We start from the raw sequence: 22,987 nt of genomic DNA, 5'->3' as shown, positions 1-22,987 counted from the left end.
GTCTGTCCTTCAAGGTGTCAGCAACTGGAGAAGCCTGCCCTCCTCCCCACCATAGGCTCGTCTTACTTGTGATTTAAAAGGGGAATCAGTCTGACAGAGAGGTAAAACAATATATTTAGAACTTCCCGAGTGCTGCTGTTAGTCGTTCCTCCAGGTGAACCAGGTCAGAAGCCCTTTACCAAAGGATAATCAGTGCTCTGTAAGGGTGGCAGCGGAAGAGCTGCAGCACAGACCTAGTGCTGGCAGCTGCCACTGGTAAAATGATGGTCCTCGAGCTCTTTAGAGAGGAGTCATAGATGGCATTAAGAAAAATACTAATTCTCAGGCTTCTTTTCCATATTCACTTCCAGGGTTGCTGTTACTGGTAGATCTATCCTACAAGGTTAGGATATACACTGGTCTTGTCTGACTTTTTTTGCCCCTTCCTTCTGAAGTATTACTGCCTATTAGCTTGCAGTTATGGGAGACTGAATGGGTAGATGAGAGGCTATACATATATTTTGTAAATTGGAGATGTATTTTATCTCCTGACTACGTGGACAGTTAAGTGTGCTTAGAAGAGAAATGTAGGTTTCTGAAACAAACTGTATAGGAGCAGCTGTTGTGAAAACCTATCATGAGTTACCCTACTGGTTATTAATTATTCTGCACAATTTCAGTAGCAGTGTGACAAAACGAATAGATGTGTGTCTATACATCTATATATTAAGTCTTTTATATATATATGAACATACATGCACACTTGTGCACACATCTGTAGAACAAGTACAAATTCAGGTTTTATAGTTCCTCTTCAGTTATTTTTAAGTGAGATGTGGTCAAAATAAAGGTTTTAGTTTCTTTTTCCACCTAAAGGTTTATTTTTAAAGCAGTATTGGTATTTTTTTCTTTGTTTCCTTTTACTTTTTCTTTTATTATGTTGTTACTGGAACTGTGATAGGTATCAGCTGTTTACATCTGAATACAAGTCCAACAAATTGAGGGCTGACAATGCAACAACAACAAAAAAAACAACACGTGTTTGATGGACTGTGCTTCCTAGGTCTAGATCAACCATTTAAAATTTTTCGCACTGATTTTTAAGTTTATTGGAGACTTTGTGTAGGCATCTGCTGTTGTGTCTTCTTGGAGACAGCATGCGGGTTTGGATGGGTGGTGTTTTGGTGATGAAAGGATGAAGAGCAAAATACCCAGAGCAAACTACCCTGTGCAGAGACTCTCACTTTCTGTTAATCATGGTTATGTACATCTACAGCTCTCTTGTAAGCAGCTATTCAGTAATGCTGTTCGTCAGTGAGCCCCTCTGGTCTGTCATGTGTATGTGACTGCGTAAGGTTAGGCGAGCTGCATGGCGAGAAGAGTTTGCACAGGTGACAGTGGAAAGTTGCCTTTACATTTCATATTTGGTGCGTCATATTTGTGCCAGTCCACTAGATGATAACTGACGCATGCTGCAGTTGAGGTTGACAACTTAATCCTTGCAAACTTGACTGTTTTCCTTCGTTTCATGTAATTTAGGATTGATGTTTTCTTAAAAATAGTACTCTTATGAAACATGTGGTGTTGACATTTAAGATTCAGAAAGTGTACTGTACTGAATGAAGGCGGATGTTTGGGAAGGTAGATGAGTAAGGTGTGGGTAATTTTTGGATGCTTGTTTGTCTGCAATAAAAAGGGATTCATTCTATTTTCCTGGACTGAAAAAAGTCATCTGAAAGTCATCTGAAAATCCAGAGGAGGAATTGTAGCTGGATTCTGCTGCCAAAAAGAGTCTTGTCTGGTTCACAGCAGTTGAAAGGGGTTTGATTTTTGTGCTGGGGAAAGTTTGGAAGGCTGATGGGGTTGCTGCTTGTGCTGTTTCTTCTTTCCCTCTCAGTTATTTGGTTTCTTTACTAAGAAAAAAACAGAAGTTACATGTTAGAAGTGAGTCTTAAATTTTGCTTTGACTCATCTATGTCAGCTGTTTTGGGGCATCTGTGGCACTACTGTACGTGAAGTTTCATGTGAAATCAATGGTAAACTGCAGAGGAATGCTTGCTGAGGTAGTGTCAGCCTCTTTATGTGCCTGAGAAGGGGAAGCTGACTGACTGTAAACAGTCCCACCTTTCTTTGTTTGAACTTTCTTACTTTGTAAAAGGCTTATAAATGAAAAGATAACTGAAATGGGAACAAGTTTTGATTCAACAGCTGAAAGCTTTCTCTCACTTATGCCTTAAACTGACATGGTAGATCTATAATTACTGGAAACCTATGCCCTACAGACTTTATTTTTAGCAAGGAAAAAGCAGTAGTAGCTTGGAATCAGCTTTATAACTTACTTTAACTTACTAGATTTTTTTTTAAATTTGTTTTTACTTGACCTAAGGCAAAAGTATCTTATGACAGGATTTGCTATTGGCATCACAAACGGTTGCATTAAAATGATGCTTTGTGCTTTTCTAAACAAAGGCTATAAACGATACGCTTTCTCATGTATGATATTTGTGGTTGCTAATGGTTTATTCTTGGAAGAGTCGTTGCATATGTTGAGTACTTTGAGATAGTGATAGAATGGTTTGCAAGGGCATGCATGCCTCTCTGTAATCTAATCTCAAAAGACGTTACTTTCACATGGTGTGGTTTTGAAGGCTGCTTCTGTACGTACGAAGTTGGCAAAGTACCTCTTACTAAAAGCAAAGGATGATAAATATTAATAGCACGGTGTAAGGGATTCAGCAAGTACAGTTTCAAAACATTACTAGGGCCAAACAGAATCTCGTATTGCGCATGAATTTTCCATGGTGTGTGTGTAACTTTCTTTCAGCACGCAGCAGTCTGTGCAATGACTGGGAGAAAAACTTCGTTGTCCTTTATTGCTAGAAAACTGTCTATCTGGCAAGCTTCCATGTATCCTAAAAGGGCTTTTAAGGAGGAAGAAAAATAGAAGTTAGGATACTTCAGCTGGCTATATGACTGCAACCATGAAGCTAATTATCGATTAATTAGAGTTTTTTTTTTTTGACAGCAGTTTCCCAAATATTAGTGGTTTTTTTTTTCCCACTCTCAAAGTGTAAGACACTTAAATATTATTAATCAGCTAAGTTATCTTTATTTTTATCTCTAGCTTCTGAGTTTTCTAGTAATGTGCTGCCTTTGCCTGCATATCTGATTCTGTAAAGTGGTGTGTACTACAGGCATGTAACTTTCTAATTTTGGGTCACTGAAATTGGAAAGCAGCGATGCTCCACTCCTCCTGGGTAGCATTATGGACTTACCAATGCAGTTAAAAGCTTTGCTGTATGGATTTGGTGCCCCAACAAATTATTAATTTAAGTTTTCTAATGCTGCTTCTAGACCTCTTTTGCTATTAGCTTTATGCATGTTAGCTTTCCCCCCCACGTTGTGCTGGAAAACACATCTTCAGTAAAGGTAAGAGTTGAGAGTCCCCCTGCAACAGTTTTTTCCCTACCTCCAGGACAGTGACCAAAGAGCTGGCAGAGGCTGATTACATTATAAAGGCATCTTCTGAAGGGCTCTTTAATCCTGTTTTGGCGTGTAGGAGGCAGGAATGCCCCCTCCCTATGCTGTGATACTTTCTGAACTTCTGCCACTTCTTTATTAATACGACCTGGTAGCAGTTTCACACAGCTGCCCACCAGATACACCTAAACTCATCTGTAGTGGTCTAGGCCATGAAGGACTTCGTATTTCTAACATTCATCCACATCTCTGCCCTTGCAGTATAGCAGTGGCAAAATGGAGCTCCTGTGTAACACCTGCCCTGAAAACCCTTCTTAAGGCCACAGAGTCCTCCCTTAGTTTTCATCAAATAGTTCTGCCATGTGCTAGGTGTTATTTTGTATCTTGCTTATTTACATAGTGCCAGCTGCTTTTAGTGTTGTCTGTGGTGTAGCTGCTTTTGTTACAACCTTCCCCCAAATGGGAAGGCAGTTGTTACTGTCTCCATTTTAAACCTCATCTGAAAATATTTATTTTCTTGTATATGCCAGCCATTGGTCATCTTCATATTCTTTAACCTGCTTTTCCTACTAGTCAGTGATTGTTTTTGTTTTTGTGGTGTGTAATACACTGTAGTAGATACCCATTTTAGAGAGACTGAGGAGCTATGTTGATTTTTTTTGGGGTAGGGAGAGGGGTTCTTGCTTACAGCTGCTGTACAAGTATGTTGATTTTCATCCTCCTCACTTCGGTGTGAGAGGACAGGCCTGCTCTACACTCACAGCACTGTGCTGTTGAGTGATTCCAAGATGAGAGTTTTAGTGAATATCACCACTGTAAGGGTTCCCAGTCCCTATAAGACTCCCAATTCAGTTTTTTTTTTTTTTTTTTCTTCATCACAAAACCATTATTATAGGTCCCACACTGAGCTACCAAAACGTGGCACTGGGCAGCTTCCAGCAGTGGTGAGCAGCCAGATGCTTTGTGGTGGGCCTGGCTGTCATACAGCCACAAGGAAAGGCGGTTCGGTGAGCTGAGAAATGAAGTCAGTTATTTAAGTAAATAAATGGAAGCAGCTGGCACAGCTCTTTATATCTGATTTCATGATCGATAAATCTGACTTAGGGGAGGAAGAAAAAAGGGTTTGCCTGCAGGAGCTGGAAGAGCAGGGCCAGCATTCTTCAGCAGTTGGCCGGCTACTACAGGTAGTAGAAGTGGTAAAACCCTCCATGAGGGCAGGCAGCAGCAGTTCAAGGGGAGATCTTGTTCTGCCAGGAGGCTGGATGCTGTGAGCTGTTAAAAGAAAATAAAAACTGCATTCTAAGAAATGCAAGCCATTTGGAGAGAGGCAAATTTCATGTTGCTTTGGTCTCAGTTCTGAGGTGAGAGTATGAGATTTCTCCAGCTCAGTTATTTTGAGTTACTTTGTCAGGTTTGTGCCAAAGGCAGGGTGTAAAGGTGTGTTTTAGTGATGTGTTCTGTGTAGTGCTACATGGATTTAGAGAAAGCACTCACAGATAAGAAACTTGTCCTTGAACCTCTACGTATTTCAAATATTGTGCTTTTACAGGACGAGTGGTATGGTTTTGGTAGTAAACGACTGGAAAAGATCATCTTGCAAATGCCGTTGTCTAACCTTGTACATAAAAAGCATGAATTAGATGGGGTGTGGCTGGTTAACAAGCCTCTTGCTGAAAGCTGAGTGAACAGTTGATTATTTTGATCTTTCCAAAACTGTTTGTCTAGAAGAGGCCCTCGAGTTGTGTAGCTTAACTCTTTTGCCACCCCTTTATATATAACCTTTGGTTCATAAAAGCTCCTTATTTGTGCCAGAAAATCCTACGCAGGAATAGTTTCCTAAGCAAAAGTGTTCAAGGTCTCTGAATGGGAACTGCTGGAACCGTGAAAAATTTGCTAGTTAATTTAGTGAAGTAGATTCACTTCTGTTGAGTGTGAAGCTAAAAGAAGATTCCAATCCTGAAATGTGCGTCCTGATCCTTGATAAGATGAAATCAAGAGCATTGCAAAAGGAAATTCTGTGGTATTTAGCATATCTGTGGATTTGTTCTCTGGTTTTCCATTACAACTTCATGTTCACTGTTTCTGTTCATTGGCATTAAGTTAAATGGTTTTAGGTTTCTGTAGACAGCATTTGCTCTGAGCCCTTTTTTCAGGCTGTCCGGCTGTTGTGTTTTGTGCCCGTCTCCTCTCCCTGTCTTTATTATGATACTGGCTGGAATTTAAATCTGATGTGAATTTTTGTCCAGCTTTTTGCCTTTTGCCAGGACAGCTGACTCTGTTTTTAAACTTCTAGGAGCATCTCTTAAAGTACAGTGGCAATTATTTGTGTAAATAATGAATTTTAAATTGTCCTTCCTGATGACTCTAAACAACTAATTAGCTTAATTTGCTTCATTATTTTATGACATGTAGTTTATATAGCCTTAATCATACTGATGTTTTCACAAGCAGTGAAAGAAGACGCTTTTCTTCAATACAAAGTAATGTTTTCTTGAGGAATTGTATGCGTAGCTTTTCATTTATATTTTCTTTCTCAGTTTTTAAGAGGTGAACTTTTATTAGTTTAGAAAACTTTTGACAGCTTCCAGAACAGCAGAATATCTTTAGGAATTCAGAAAAAAATAGTTTTATTTGGATTTTCTTAACTTAAACTTGTCTCTTGTTCCTTCAGGGTCATGATGAAGAAGCTGTTGTGGATATGGGCAAAATCAGCTCTACTATCAATACAAACTTTGAGAAAGAAGAACTAGAGAGTAAGTTTATGGGGCTTCTCTGTTTGCTTAATCTGCTTTTTCCCCCCACAGGATAAAATATCTATTTTCCTTCAAGTGCGACCAGTATCACTAAAAAAATCAGAATTTTATGGCCAGCGTGCAATTCTAGGAATTAAAATCAAGGAACTGGAGATGACTTGTGCTGTCTTTGTCACTACACATGCTAATAACTACTCGATGTTCTTTAAATCTGTCACTGAAAAGAAATCTTTAAAAGATATTTACAAAGCTTTTCTTGGAAAGCTTTGCTTCTAAGACTAACAATCAGAATGTAGCTTTGAAGAAACAATCACTTTCAACAAGTTGTTTCCCAGCATGAATGATGTCAACTTCTTCAGAATCAAAATTTAGGGAAACAAGGATCATGAGGAAGTTGTTTGTTTTCTTTTCGGAAAACTTCTTGGGACTGTAATCATGTACTTCAAATACTGACTGACTAAGCAGATACGTTGCTTTAGTTCCATGCTGAATCGTACATCCTGTCTACAATTAATGAGAAGTGTTATGGAGTCATTATTTGACCCAGAACCCTGCATTTAGCACATTAAAAAAAAAAAAAAAAAGAAAAAAAAGGCATTGAGTCGGTTTCATATGCCAAAATCAAAAAGGGATATTTTGTCTATGGTGTAATTCCTTGCTGGCTTGGAAAGGAAGTAGATGGCTTGAAAGTTCATGTATGTCATTTAGTGATGCAAGAGGAAAAAGCTTGAAAAAAAAAAAAGAGGAAAAAGTATGCAGGGTAGAAATCTTACTTTCCTGTGCTCTGAAGCTTAATTAACATTTGTGAAATGCTGGAGACTATCAGTAGATAAGGTAAGTAGTATTTCCTGAACCTGCTGACTCTTACTGCTTCAGAACAGCAGAGAGCCCTTATAGCAGCAGTTTCTAGCTGACAAAAGTTGATTTTAGGTTGATGTCTCATTTTCTTATGCTGTATTCTAACAAGGGACAGTTTAAAGTGATTAAAGTAATTTGCTGCTCTTGCAGTTATATTCTTGCTCTGTTCCCTTCTCTCTGTTACTGCTTTCTGTCTTGAGCTGACGCTTTGTTTGTCTGACTGTACAACAAGCGTGGTTAAATGTAGTAAGCCATCAGAAGAAGAAACACCCCTGACAAAGGAACATAATGAGAGATCTCGTGAATTGAGTACCCTGAACCATTTTGCCACACAGGTGTGTGTCTGCCAGTGCTGAGAGGAGGTATGAGCATAAGGCTGAGAGGTAGAGGTGCGGAGTGCAGTGATGCTAATTCAGATAGGGTTAAGCTGCTGTGAAGCTTTTTCACTGTTTTTGCAGTTCAATCTTCAGTGTAGATTTAAGCTGTCTCCTCCTTCATTTCCTTCTCGTGCGTTTTTCTGGGAGATGAACCAAAACAAGCACGGGGTATGTTTTTGCAGGGAGGCAGGGGTTAAGAGGAGGCAGGCATTCAGCTGGAGTAGTTTGTCAGTGAGCTGAGCAGCTGGAATGCCTCAGCACGAGGAGGAATGACATGGGAACGTGCAGCCGGATCACTTCCCCAGTCTTTCATGGCACAGGCGCAGGAATGCCTCAGCCAGTACCCCACTGCAGAGACACAAGGTAGGGATGGAAAGGCAGTGGTTAAGGCTTCTGGAGGCAGTTTTAGCAGTTGTACTGCTGACTGTGAAAATACCCACTGTCTTGTCACCCATGGCCAAGGAATAAATTACAATGAAACTTAAACTTGTGTTTCATGAGCATTCAAGTCAACATGACAGCTACTGAAGGGAGGAACTGAAGAGATTTCATTGTCCTCACCTTGCTGCTAGCCATATAGCCTGCTTCTTTCTTTGGCTACCTCGTGCTCTCTTCAGAGCAAGACGTCATTTTCTAAAGGGAGTGCTGGCTATACAGAGATTAAATCTAGCTAATAAGAAACATCAGACAAAAATGTATTGCAGTAGGATTAACACGTTTCTGAAGCTTCAGGTAGGCACATATTTTAGTATTAGTCAGAATTATTTTTTTTGTAATTGTATATATTCTGTAGTTTCTTAATTATCTGTAAGAAAATTGGTCTTTTTTATAGTAGAATGGGGAAAGGGAGGGACAACATGTATTTTGACTTCTTACTTCGGAATGGTTACCAATGATAGAACAAGAACTTTTTCTTTTCCTGTACTGAAGAGAAATGTATGTAAATATAGTCATTTGACTGGTATACTTCTCTGAGATTCACCAAAAGGAATTGTTTAGATTCAGGGTGTCTTAGATGACAAATTATATGATCTTAGAGTCCTGTTTATTATGAGATCACTAATTATAAGTTATGATGATGAGAGTAGGCATGTGGGTTCAGGGGGAGGCAGGGAGCTTTGTTTTTAATTCTGGTACTAAAACCTTACAAGGGGGGGAAATGGAATTGTTGTCTGCAAGCAGTAGGAAATTCCAGATAGTATTATTTTTCATTATTGACTTGTGAAAATTTCCTTGTAGGCTTAGGAAGATCTACAGTAGCACTAAGTACTGTAAGTGTTTTAAGAACTGAAGCTGTTTCAGTCCAGTCTTCCAACTTGTTTCTTCTGGTGACTTGAAAAGGAGTTCTAGGAATTTGGAACCCCTCCAGAAGTGTGCGTTGATTCACTTTCAAGGAGAGGCAGCAATCAATTAATTCAGTTCAGCTATGATGTGAAGAATCAAACCTGGAAAGCCAGCAATGACAGGTGATAATTTAAAAGCTTTAAAGCATCTACAAAATGATGCTGATCGGTTTGATGCTGCAGAAGGCAAAATTTATTACCAATGCTGGAGCAACATTTTTTGGTGCTCTCAGTACTGGATGACTATTTTTGGGTAATTTTGTGATGGGAATGCCAATGTGATGTCAATGGAAAGCAGACTAGTTGCTAAATACAAAATAAATCTTGGAGTTAGGGCTCTGTTAATGGTTGCAGGGAAGTGTGGTACCTATCCAGAGTGACAGTATTTAGGTTAGAAAGGTTAGAAATAGGCTACTTGTTTTGCAACTCTCCCTGTAAAAGGGAAATAGATAGAAATGGTAAACTACAGTTGTGGGCAGACTGTGTAATAAATTAAGGTACCACTTCTTACCAAAGTTGTAAGGCCATGCTTTGAAATAACAAATGTCAGTTTACAGAAGAGCTAGAAAGTGGAATAACATCTTAAAATAGCATCTTTAAGAGCACCTAATGTTCTTAGCTTGATGCCAGACACTTTGAGCCTCAACGGATGAGAATAACAGCGGAGTAAGGATGGAATGGAAGTAAGGCAAGAATAGTAATGGCAGAGGTATTATATCCCATCTTTCTCTTAAGGACCATGTTTTAGGTAAGTGCTCTAAAACCTGGGTTGCTATGTTTGGCTTGATATTACTAGGACTTATCTTTTCAAATTCATAGATGGCTTTTCAGCTTGATTTGTGGATACATTTACTAGATCTAGTTTAGGGGAAAAGGGCTATCTTCTGTTACTCTTAGCAGACCAGTTGCAGGCATAGCAAAGATAAGGAGTTTACACATAACAGAGGTTTTGTTCTAGAAACAATCTGAGGTTGAGTGTCTGTCTCAGTAGACTAGTTTTCTGTGGCATAAATCCAAGAAGCGGCTTTCAAAACTTAAGATGATTTAGTAGCTGCTCTAACACTATCCTGTGGCAGGTGTAAGTAGTGTTTACTTTTCAAGTGACCCTATTATCTCTGATACCTTGATGGCTTAAAGCAATGTTTTTCCTTTAAGAAAACAGCTGTGCTTTTCTGTTCATCTTAGTTGATAAGGATAGATAATTAAACAATCCTGCACTTTTTCTTCCCTCTAGAAATGAATATATCTAAATGGAAAACTTGCTCTGCAAGTTTTGCAATTGCTGTGAATAATCAGAAATTGTTTCAGCACTATAAAAGGGCTTTGGGGAACAAAGAGAACTTAAATTCCACAACAAGTTACAATGTACTGCTAACTTTTTCATTTGTTTGTTTTTTGGTGTTAGGTTTAAAATTAATCTACCTTTTAGATGCATCTAAACTATGATGGTTCTAAAACCCAGGAGTAGTTCCTGTGAAAACTTTGAAGAGAACACATTGCACAGGGCAGGTGAACAGATGTAACGTAACAGGGCATTGTAGCTGCTGGCCCTTTAAAAACATGCTTAGTATTTACTTTCTCATGTTCCCTAATTATAGGCTGCACTAATTTAGGCAGAACGTGTTTTTTCACGGCTCTCAAACTATGGAATGAACGTTTGAGTCGTTAGAAGACCCCCTAATGGTCTAGAAAAGAACTGTATTTAACTGAAAAGAATTTTGAAATGTTTTAACGAAATTATATCTTTTTATGTGATCAAAAAGTAGAATAAAGCATCATGAAACTACTTCTGAAAATAAAATTAATTTATGATGCTCATCAATGATTCTTGGAGGCCACCTTTCACCCATTGCAGCTCAGGGATATCACTAGAGCCAAAGTTAATTTAAATTGAACTGAGAGCAAAGTGAAAACATGTCTATTCAGGTACAGTACAGTTGGACATGTTAGGTATGTTCAACATGCTCTGAGTCATATGCAGCAGCAACGAAAATATTCACTTGTACCAGTTAAGCTAGTAGATGGTACAGAATGAATTATTTTGTCCTTATGGCTCAGAAATGTAATATTTCAGTAGTATCTGTGCTTAGCTCTTCTGTGTAAGTTACAAAAATCAAGGATGTTTTCCTAATATGACTTTTAATGGAATCTTGTTTAAGTAAAAGTTGGAATTAGGTTGCATTACTACACCTCTGTCACCTGTGTGTTGAAACTTACAGTTACACAATATGTTATACTTCTGCCATGGGGTATCTGCATATCCACAGGCAAGTTCCATGTGACTTCTTTTCCTGTTAATTTGTACAGTATTGAGACTGGAGTAATTTTTCTCAATTTATTATATTAGTATTGTTCATCGCAAAGTTAAGTGCTTAAATGGTATCAAAACTATTTGCAGGATGGCTTTTGAGAGGGAAATCTGCCAAGCTGACTGTATAGGCATAAAACTGAGTAGAGCACCCAGAATGCCTAGACACAATATTCAATGTTCATGTGGTGGTGTTGTTAAAAGGCGGGAGGTTATTTCTAAATTCTAGACCGGTCTTTTTGGAAGTTAATTCTCAATTCTTTAACAGGAACTGAGTGTAAAAAGAAAGTATGAACTACTGCACCTCAAAATTCATATTCTTGGCTAACTATTGCATAGACTTAAAAGGGGGAAAAAAAATAGCAGTTCTGATACCACCACTGTCATTAAGGGAAACTACTCATTCTACAAACAGTGGTCTCAACAGCTAAGGAACCCTACTGTGTACCCTATTTCATTAGTGGCTGGTGACAGGATGTTTTGTATCTTTCTGTGAAAGATATTATCTGCATTTACACTCTTTCTGACAGAGCTGAGACTGAGGAGGAAGGAATAAGACTCAGTTTTCATACTAGAACAAGGTTAACTTTTTTTTGTATACATACTAAGATATTAATTAGATTAAAATAGCAGTATGATTTTGGTTTTGGTTTTATTTTGTTTAAAAGGCATTGTATAGTATTATAAAATGGGTGTGATCCTCTCTTCTGGTTTAAAGTAATGAAAACATTTTCTGGCAAGACAGCTTTCCTACAAATTTACTTTAATATTATGACTTAGGTGTTGCTGTATGGGAAGTGTAGACTTCAGTAACTCAATGATTTTTCCATGGAAAGTGGAGTACGTGCAGGGGATCATACAATTCACTTTAGCTTTCCTTATTACGTAGCCAATTTAAAGTAGATGATCCCTATATAAATAGTGAATCTTAAATGAAATAATCTTTGAAGGAAATGAAGCAGCAAAGAATACGTTTTTAATATGCAACTATTTTTTCTATAGAGCGAGAAAGCAGTACTGAAAAATGAGTATCCTTGAGTTGTTACAATTTCTAACAAGAAAGGCTAGATAATCAAATATTCATTCTCTAGAGCTGACAATGCTGTAAATCCACTACTAGAGGTTAGACAGTGAGAATAAACAAAGTGATTCAGCACTTAAACTTAAAAGATTTACCTTAAGAACATCTGCAGCAGACAATAACTTAGCTTATAGTTAAATGCTTAAAATCCATTTTGGGAAACTCCCATGCTAATTTTAGCATTTCTTTTAAACACAAAGTTCTTTTTAAAATAGAAGTCATTAAAAACAAGCTAATGCCTTTTACATAAATACTTAAAATAAATATTTAATGTAAAATGGACCGAGATGGAAGCAATGCTGTTTAAAAATTTATGGCATAAGCGGTGTCTTAACTTCTTTTATTTGCAAACTTAGTTTATCTGGGAGAACCTTATGTTGATGCTCCTGTTCTGACTGCATGTATCAGAAATTTTATGAAAAGGTAATTAATGGCAGTTTCATAATCTGAAACATGTAAAATTGTTATTCAAGCAGTAGGGCCAGGATACAGAAGTTTACCAAACAGTACCAACTGAAACTTAAAGCTTTAAAATGAACTTTATGGCTTCAGCTTCCTCAAAGATTTTTGAAACAAGGCAGAAGACAACTTATTGTCTGTTAATGGCTTTCCATAACATTTACTGATGTTCCAAACATTGACTAAAGCTGTGGAGTGATGGGTCTCAGAATTCTTGCTGAATGGATGACTTCTCCATTTGAAATTCATCGAATGCTAGTGTTGCACACCAGTTGAAACTTCTTAACTGTGAAGATTTTTTAATTTTTTTTATGAAGAAAAGGTGACCTTTTTTTCCTCAGAAAGGGTTAACCCTCATATGCGACAAGATTCCCCCATAATATTTTTCATACCTTATAAATATAAGGAAATAGAGGTATTTGGGGAAAAATTAATCCACTTAAAGATGTGTGCAGCAGTTGTACAAGAGACAGGTATTTGGACAAGTTTGTAAAATAATGCATTTATGACTGTTGATGGAGAATTTTTTTTTGCAAATGTTTCTCTTGAAATCATCAATAAATAGTGTATCGACTGTGGAAGCCTAGCCTACTTACAGGGCTTGGCATCCTTGGGAAGGGCTGAGAACACTGATTTATTAGTGGGCAGAGGGCAACCTTTGACTTTAATGGAACTTTTGCCTAAATTGTCTGTTTCTAGGTTTTCTGCTCTCCAGCAGAAACAACTCTTTGAAATGATCTCATCTACGCATCCTTTCTCCTGAGCGCTGCTGAGGCAGGCTGGATGATACACCTTCAGCTTGGAGTGTGGAACCCAGCTATGGTCTGACTTGGATGCGTGGTACGAGGGCAGCCAGCTCCCAGTGCTGGCTCCTTCCCCAGGAGAGAGAGGTGGATGCTGGCTGTGGGCTACAAAGCCCTGGGGCAGACGTGGAGTGCCACAATCCCTGTGTAGCTCTGTCAGCTGGCACTGGGCTTTTCCTAGTGCTGGTACTACCTCCACGTCTCATGTCATTACTGACATTGCCTTCTTGAATGCTGTTGATTGTGCCAAGTAGAAATAAATATTCAGTGCATTTTTCTCTTATGACTGCCCCTACCAACTCGTTTTTCTGCCTTTTCTAAAGTCTACAGAAGAAACCCACTTCTGTGTGTAATGAGTCCTGGTATTTATTGCTTCTGCCAGTCAGCATAATGTGATGCTGGCTTTCATTGTGTAGTGAGAAAACACTCTTTCTTACTGAGCTGCTTTACCATATGCTATGCATACAAAATTTTTGGATTATGCTTTTCAGTACTATCTACGCAACCATTCCAGTACAAAGAGCATATTCTTAGATGCACTTAATTACTATGAGCAACAGGGGATTTGGGGATAGGGCACAGAAGGCTTAACAGATCCTAAAATATATTGGACTGTGGAGAACCTGTGGGCTCCAGCTAAGGCAAATAATTACTATCTGATGATTTTTTTTTTTTTAAATAGCGATTCCTATCATAAAGTTTTTATCTTTAGCTGACTATTGGGAGCTTATGGAAAAGATAGTCAGACTGTTGTCAGAGATGCATAGTGAAAGGGTGAGGGGGAACAGATGAAAAATGCAGTATGGCAAGTGCTGACTGAATGTTTGGAAGTCTTTTTTTTTTTTTTTTTTTTTTTTTTGTGGAGTATGTTGTCCTTTCTGACACTTGGAGCTTGACTGGTTGTCTTCCTGAGCAACCTGATCAAAAAGACGGCTTCAACTTTGAAGGTGGTCCTTCTTGAGAGAGATGAACCAGATAGCCAGTCTCCAGATGTCCCTTACAACAGCAATTAGTATCGTCTCTGCAGTTCAAACTTCTAAGTAACAGGATTTGAGAATGTATAACGTTCCTTTCCATGTAGGTGTTATCTTGATTTCCCTCGGTAGTGTAGCAAAAAACATTCTTTGTATGAAGCTTAAAAGTTGTCCATCTGTCAAAGTAATGGTTAGGAAGAAGGAAGTCCTGTGTGAAATTCTGCTTACACAGTTGCCACATCAGAGCATTTTGGATGTCTGATTTTTATCTCTCCAGGAGTTTAGAAGTCTTCTATTAATATTTTCTTAGGGCTCTGGGAAGAAACCAGAATATCTAAACAGAGCATTTTCTGTTTCCACTTTTATTTGACTTATAAACTGTAAACTGACTTTTACCATGTGATTGAGACATAGTGAACTCCTAACATTTAAATTTTTTTTCATAGGGATAAGGGCCTTAATAGTAAATACCCTTGGTGGATTTGAACAGCTAAGCATGGATAAAGTCATGTTAGATTAAAATGTACAATTATCTATCACTAAATTTAGTATCAGGCAGTCCACTAATTCTATTGATGATTGGTTTAAAGTAATTCTCTAACAGGCTTTACTTGCGAGTGGTGCTGTGGTACAGATGTTGGTGGGAGTTAAGCTTTGAAGGTCGAGCAATTGTACTTTTTAAGCTTTTAAAAACACTATTCAAGTAAAAGGTGGTGCTCCTTTTGAAATGACACTGATTCTGGTAATATGTATCATAGCCATTTTAGAGTTACCTTTTCCTCTATTACTATTATGTTGCCAGTCTTTTTCTGGCGATTTGTTTTGGCCAGGGTGAGGGGAACTGTAAGTTGTTTTTCTCGGTTCATTGGGAATGAATGAAGAAAAATCTTACGTGTTTTTTGTTTTGTTGGAAATCATGCTAGCAACTAAATCTTTATCTGTTCATCTTCTGGCTTTAGTTTCTCCTATTTGAATAATGAAGTTAAGAGAGCACAGACCTAATCAACGCAGCACTCTTTATTTTTAGGGTGTTTTTCAGTGCTTTTGTTTGTGAAGTTAGAATTAAGCTTCAACCTGTATAACTCTTGGGCAGCTTTACTCTGCCTTTTGGTGTTAATATCCCTGCAGCATCCAACAGCAGCAGTTCAGGATTTCCTAGGTAATAGAAGAGATGGAGGGTGCGGGTCCATCTTCCCAGCAGGGCTGGCTATTCTTTGTGGAAGAAACTCATAAAAGAAAGGTCTCTATTGATAAATAGTAGTAATGAATGCTTCAACAACTTAATCTGTGTTCTATGCTTCAAGGGAACAAGTTTACTGTCAAAATGCTTCATTTCAGATTTGGTCATAGTCCCAGTCAGTCCACTCCTGTTAAAGCTAGTGTTTGAATTGAGTCAAGCCTCAGGTCGTGTAATTCAGAAAGTAATCTTGACTAGATGAAACAAATGCTAAGCTTGTTCACATGTTACTGATTGTTTTTTTTTTTTTGCTTAGTCCTTTCTCTTGTGTAACACTGAAAATATTGTTTTATAAGGTATTATTTACAAATTTATATAATCTTGAGGCTTAAAGATGCTTCTTAGAAGGCATGTTTGACATGTGTGCATACATATGTGTATAGTCACAACTCCTGTGGCTTGCTCGGCTTCTATAAACTTGCTGAATTTACATCTCTCTAGGAGCTCAAAAACCACTTCCTTTTCCTTTTGTTAAAGTCAGTCTTCTGTAATAACTCTTCTACTCTATGAAACAAAGTATTTAGTGTTAACCTCCAGGCTTATAGTTAATGTGTCTTTTCCTGAGATTGTTTGTTTAAAAAGGCATTGAAATGGTTATTGTACATGCTAACTCCTTTATAGAAGGCATTGTAGTAATATGTTCATAACAGTTCATTGATTTTTTTTTTTTTTTTTTGTCAGGCTGTTGGTGCTAGTATTGCATTAATGTGAGAGGTCAAAGGAAAATAAGATGTTGAAAGTAAATTTTTTAAAACGGCAGTATGCGTTAATTTGAGGATGTGCTATCTAAATTTGTTAAAGATCCTAGAATGGTGGAGGGAGGGGATAACAACAACTGTGTCAGTTGTGTGATGTTTTAGGAATGCATTTTCAGATGTAAGTTTCTGTAAAGCTCTTCAACTGATGATATTAAAGGAATGATATATTTGAACCTCAGGTTCAGCTAGGTGCGTCGATATTTAGAGAAATATTGGTGGTTCATTCAACCATAGAAAACTTCCAGATTGTAAGCTATGGGTAACTTATTGAAGTTTATAAATTTAACTGTGAGATCACATCTTGCCATTGTAGCTGCTATCCTGTTACGATGATTTCCAACAAACAAGAGGTGTATCTTGTAATTTCTCTGCTTTACTACTAGTTTCCTGGTGCTTTTCAAATAGCTTCTTCCAGTATAGATCAAGACTGTTTTATATTACTTGTTTCACAACTGAGTTCTCGAATTGGGCCATAGTTTATTCTTACTCATTTCACCAGTAAGGTGAGTATGGCATTAATTCCTAGACACTGGGGGAAAACAGAAAACAAATAGTAACACTAGTTAAATAAAGGTAGTTCTGCAAAGTTTTTCTGGATTTTTTTTATTGTTGTTTTACTTTGTCAAACTCCTTGTTTTTTACAATGATACTAAATTTGGGCAGGAGGTAATTTTTTTTTGTTCAATTTTTTCCTCTTGAACTTTCTTGAAAGGCCACAGAGCTGTGTATATTGGAGTTCACGTCCCCTTTGGAAAGCAGGGCCGTCGACGGCATAGACATCGTGGGCACAGGCATCACAGAAGAAAAAAAGAAAAAGAAACTGACAGAGAGGATGGCCGAGAATCTCCATCATATGGTAATAAATTTGTTGTGGGAGTTCCTTGTGTCTCTTGAAAATAAGCTTAAAATAGTTACTCTGTGCTTAAACATTGTGCTGTTTCTTTTATTCTTACTGCAATTGTGTATTTCTAACTCCAATCAGGCAAGGATTTTGTAGTTATATTTTATCTGAATGAATCATAAGTTGTTGGTCTTCATCCGGGTGTGTGTCTGAATGAATGTTTAGCAGCCTGCACTGAATAGGTTGGACCAGGGCTTTTTAATACTCCCCTTTAGCTTAAAAAATACTACTTGACTTAAACACCATTTTCCAGATTGTGTGTTCTTCCATTTCTTTCAAAAGTGCTGAGTGACACAGCGAAAACTATGGATACAGCTGTGAAAAGGCATTTGCCATTTGATCCATTTACTCCACCCTTTCACCTGTCCATTACTGATAGTAAGAGACTGTACTGCCTCCTGAGTTCTAGTTTTGGATTCCCCCATCCACTCACCCCTCTGTCAGCAAGAGATGACTTGTCATATTCTCTAAAATGAAAGTAGTGGGCACTTCTCTTAGTAGATTTTCTTTAAGACCTCACACCTACTTCTATTCCTGTACTATAATGACTGGAAAAATTATGGTGTAACGGGTAACTATTTGTTCTATTTTGGGTGTGGATACCATGCTGTTCTGTCATGTTTCTGTGATGAGAAAAACACTGTATTTGAGGCCGGTTCCTGAAACAAAAGAATTTTCAAATAGGAATTCTTTGACGAACCTCCTTTTTACTGTTTGTGTACAGTTCTTTGTTTCATCTACCTTCAAAAATTACCTTCCCAAATACAAATTATTGCTATGTGATCATATATTTGTAGAGTCTCCTTACAGGTTCCAAAGCATCAGGCAATATTAAATAGATAGAAATTTACTTCTATCTTCTGGGATGTTTTTTCAGATACACAGGATATGGCAGGATTCCTAGGATACACTGGATTTGGGACAGGATTGTTGTTTTTTTTTTTTTTTTTTTCCCTACTTTCCTACTGGTTTTGCTGAGGATGTTTTCATATCGTTAATCTATTGAAAAATTAAAAATACTTAATTGTGTTACCAGAATGCAAACATAAATTTCCAGATGTTATTTTGTTTGCAGAAACAAAGCAAATTTTTAAAAGGGCCTCCTTTTAAAGAGATGTCCATGTTTCTATTGTTTCTGTGCCCTCTTGGAGAGAATATTGTACTGCATGTTTCTAACTGAGACCAGGATATTCAAGTATTACATTTTGTTTCTTGCATAATAGAAGCAAGTTCTTTTAATTGTTGGCTTTCTCATTTTCTTCCAGACACGCCGTCCCAACGAGTGCAATTTATCCTGGGTACTGAAGATGATGATGAACACATTCCCCATGATCTCTTCACTGAAATGGATGAACTTTGCTTCAGGGATGGAGAGGAATATGAATGGAAAGAAACTGCTCGGTAAGCTAAAAGTAGATTGTTTCAACATATATTTTCTAATGATTTTATCTCAGAGAACTGCAAACCAAGTCGAAGTTAAAATTATTGTGAACTATAGGAGTTGGTTAAATTCTGGATCAGCAAATTAAAACTTCTTTTTTTTGTTTAATTTTGGAAGAATTCATATGTTTTGTTGAAAGACCCTCAGTCTTACTGATGCTATGTTGACTTTCCTAAAACTCACCATGCTGAGCATTGTGAAAGGTACAGCTGTTTGTTATTAATACAGGTGTTCAGCCATGTAGCATAGTATTTACTGTCTCAGAAATCTTTGCTCTGTTATTGGTGATAAATTGGTGTCATTTTTTTTTTCTCAAACCTAAATAAAATTAGGTATTTACACGTTCTTTTTAGGAAGTATTTGATTAATTTTTTGCAAAATTGAGTGTGTGAATGTTATAGGAGGCCACAAATATGTTTGGCCAACATCAGTTAAACTGTTTCCTTCTACATGTGCTGTAATACATTCTTCTGGATGAAGTACTTCCAATTATCTTAGTGCGTGCTAGCTTTTGCAGAAGTTCAAGTTGCATCACACCTGTGAATCAGAATCAAGATCTGGAATAGTATAGTAAAACATATTAATGTTGCCTAACTCTTGAACATCTGACTTGGCATCCTTGGAGACTCAAATATTGTATACAAGCATTTCAGACAGCTGAGATGCAGATCAAGTAGTGCATTGTTCATAAGAATTCGTGAGTAGACAGGTGTTGTTGAAACCTGATGAAACAAAATTGGCAAAAACTAAAGCAGTTGAGCATGGATAAAGGCCAAGATGAAAATGTTACAACCATTAATTAATTGGATTGTTTGAGAAATCAAAGCCAGTATGAGCTGACAGGTCTTCCTCTTCTGTGTTGTTTAGAAGTCATAGGGAAGGATGGGGTTGATTGCCAAGTTGTCTGTCTTCTATGAAGAATATAAATGTGTGTATGTACACATTTCAGGTGGCTAAAATTTGAAGAGGATGTTGAAGATGGAGGTGATCGATGGAGCAAACCTTACGTAGCAACTCTGTCTCTACACAGTCTCTTTGAACTACGAAGCTGTATTCTTAATGGGACGGTCATGTTGGACATGAGAGCAAACACACTAGATGAGATAGCAGGTTGCAGCAAAACTTTTTTAATATTTTATTCCTAATTTTTAATCTGTAACTTGAAATGCTTTTGATGTCTTTTTATGTTTTTAAAAACACTGTACTGAAAAATAGGTATGTGCTTGCTTACTGCGGTTTTCTTCTTCTGGTTATAAAGAGCTGGTCTTGCAAACTTCACTTACGAGCATCTGCACTACATGAATAGGACCTCCTTTATTACGGATTTTAGGATGAGGCCCAAATTTTACTTTTATGTTCTAATTCCTGAATGTGTTCTTCGTCTTTGTTTCTACAGATTAAATGTATGTATCTTCCAGAACATTTTTAGGACTTATTTGTGCACTTTAGTACCATAATTATTAATCATAACTTGACTGATGTTAACTTGATGCCATTAGTGCAGTTGAGTGTTGCACATCTGGTATTTTTTTCACCTTTATAAGAGGTGAGCAGAAATAAACTATGTAAACGTTGTTTGACCCTACTGTGTTGAGTGTCCTCACTAATCAAGTGATCATATTGGGTACTATAAAATTAGCTTTGCAAGCTTTCGTATATACATATATCTGTGTAGTCTGAATGCCTTTTAACTAGCTTTATGTAATTTTCCTGGTATCTCTTGCTATAGATACCGCACGGGAATGCCTTCTCAGGAATCATGCTAGGCTAGGCTGATTGACATGTATGTGATGGACAAACTGTTTTGGCATAAAAGCTTTGGCACTGATATATTTTTTTTTTATTTTTTTTGAATCTTCAAAATCCTCTCAGGAAATTGATATTTCCTTCCTCTTTTCCTGACTTACAGAGTAAGATTGTTTAGTATGTAGTCTGTAAAAGTATGAGGAGATCACATGAATTTGTTTGAAGTTAACGTTAGGTGCCATTATGGAAGCATGTAGGATAGTAATTCTTGACAGGGCATGAGGCAATAAATATATCGTTCTGGTTCCCTGAGTTAGTGATACCTAGGAGGTATTCTTGGTTCTCACTTAAACAGGGCAGGAGTTCTGTTTTGAGAAGCCATAGCAAAAGACTACATTGCCTAGTAATCCTAAAAGGAGGCTGCACTGCACTGACAGACTTTTCCGCATATGATTTTGCCTGTAAGGCATTCTGAGCTGTTACCCTTCTCATTGTGAAAATTTCTATGCACCTACGGTTTACTAGTGCAGCAAGGTTCTTCATGCATGAGTTAATAGAGCAATGAATTTTAAAAGTTGTGTGTCACATAGTTTTATGTTAGTTTGTGCAGGTTTATGTATGTTTGTCTCTAAATAACAGGTTTTTTTGTTTGTTTACTGTTAAGTAATCACAGCAGATATTTTCCCAGACATGCAAACTTCCATGCTTCTTGTAAGCATATGGATGATGTGTCCTTCTGAATCATGGAATGGTTGAAGGTTGAAAGGGATCCCTGGAGATCTAGTCCAACCTCCCTGCTCAAGCAGGGTCCCGCAGAGCACGTTACAACTTGATGTTGTTGACAGCTGACTAGTCAGTTTTAGATGACGAGACTAGCATTTGCTTTATGTTTCTTCTTTGAAAGTATACGAATGACATGAAGTCAGTAACTTATTTCTTAAAATGATGCTAGTAATAAATAGTATTTTGGATGCACATGTTGTGCATTGCTTATTTGCTTGTTTAGTGACATCTTTGAAATTTCATTTAGATTCTTGAAGATGACTTTGCTTTTGAGAAGGTACTTCTGTAAAATAGATTCTATTTTTTTTCCTGTGATTTGGTTCACCTGCAGTGTTAGTGTGTAGAAGGAAAGATCTGATATATGTATATAATTTTGATTTTTCTGTTGTTCTTGTTATGTAGATATGGTTTTGGACAACATGATTGCTTCTGGCCAGCTGGATGAATCCATAAGGGAGAACGTGAGAGAGGCTCTTCTAAAAAGGCACCATCATCAGAACGAGAAAAAATTCAGCAATCGGATTCCCCTGGTTCGGTCTTTTGCAGATATAGGCAAGAAACATTCTGACCCTCACTTGCTTGAACGAAATGGTGAGATAAGTTGTAGTGTCCAATTTATTCTAACCTGTTAAATAATGTTCTCACTGGGAGATGAAGGAAAATTCAGCTGATATTAGCAGATAAGTGTTTCCTTCTTGATAAGCAAAGAACTAATGATAACAGTATGTGCTATGTGTAGCTATGGCTGATGTTTCTGTTTATTTTTGAATTTACTCAAATGCTTTACTTCTGCCTGTATGTGTAGCATGCATTATGGTTTTGAAGTGTAGAAATAGACCCATGTTGGTCCTAATACTTTTTAGGAAATACTTTTTAGGGTGCGCTTGAATAAAATGTGTAATCTTCGAGTAATTTCAGCATTGGGGCATAATGTATATGTTTGTCAGGTGGCTTGTACTTGCTTATTCAGTCTTTATGCAAGAGATTTACTTTGTAGTCATGTTGAGATGCTGACAATTAGTGACTTTTAATTCAGCGTTATTATGTTTATATGACGAGAAAGAGTTCACCATCCTAATGGTGAAGAAATTACTTTTACCTTGGAAACTGTTAATTTTTACCATGTCTTGTAGAGAACAATCTATCTGGGGGAAGAAAAAAACAAACACAATGTATTTAGAGGCTGTTCTAAGTCTTTTATTGAACCAATTCCTGAAAAAAAAACTGGAATGTCAATAAATTTACTTGAGGCATCCAGTTCCAAAGTGCAGATAGCAATAAATACTGCAGAGCAGCTTACTTTTATTCTTACTGCCTCTATTTCCTTCTCTATTTTGTGTTTTCTTATGCTTTGCAGTAACTAAGCCATGTATAATTTCATGTTGAATTTCTTAGTCTAGTGAAAACTCAGTACTGATTTCCTGAGTAACTTCTTGCAATGAAGTTCCTTTCCAGTCTTTGAAAACGCCTTATTTTTCAGAACATGTACTCTTCTTAGTTATGTGTTTGTTGGGTGATCCAAGTTCAATACATATGTGGAGTATACTCAAGCCTAGTCTTTCTGACACATATTGTTAGCTAGTGAATATATGATGCATGGTTAAACAATTCGCCAGAAGTTTCAGAATTAGTTTTTTCTAGAATGGAAGTGTGACTGATTTAGAGTGTAACTTCTGTATAACTTCTGACCCTTCTTGTTTTGTGTA

At 37.3% G+C, this 22,987-nt stretch overlaps 1 protein-coding gene across 13 annotated transcripts in view; it reads left to right on the top strand.

Moving 5' to 3' along the window:
• The window catches only part of SLC4A7 (solute carrier family 4 member 7), an 89,604-nt gene that overhangs the window by 27,070 nt on the left and 39,547 nt on the right, over positions 1 to 22,987 (top strand). For 9 of the 13 annotated variants that reach the window (XM_068674420.1, XM_068674421.1, XM_068674414.1 and 6 more), the window contains exons 2-6: positions 6,131 to 6,212; positions 17,123 to 17,266; positions 18,577 to 18,712; positions 19,702 to 19,862; positions 21,684 to 21,872. In XM_068674420.1, the coding sequence (XP_068530521.1) occupies positions 6,131 to 6,212; positions 17,123 to 17,266; positions 18,577 to 18,712; positions 19,702 to 19,862; positions 21,684 to 21,872 (712 nt within the window). The remainder of the gene's footprint in view (positions 1 to 6,130; positions 6,213 to 17,122; positions 17,267 to 18,576; positions 18,713 to 19,701; positions 19,863 to 21,683; positions 21,873 to 22,987) is intronic. The other 4 variants (XM_068674422.1, XM_068674418.1, XM_068674426.1 and 1 more) reach the window with 1 other exon arrangement.

The sequence above is a fragment of the Anas acuta genome, chromosome 2 (genome assembly GCF_963932015.1).
Source record: "Anas acuta chromosome 2, bAnaAcu1.1, whole genome shotgun sequence".
Lineage (NCBI taxonomy): Eukaryota > Metazoa > Chordata > Aves > Anseriformes > Anatidae > Anas > Anas acuta.
Note: the sequence above shows the minus strand (reverse complement) of the source record. Positions and strands in the feature narration are given on the sequence as shown.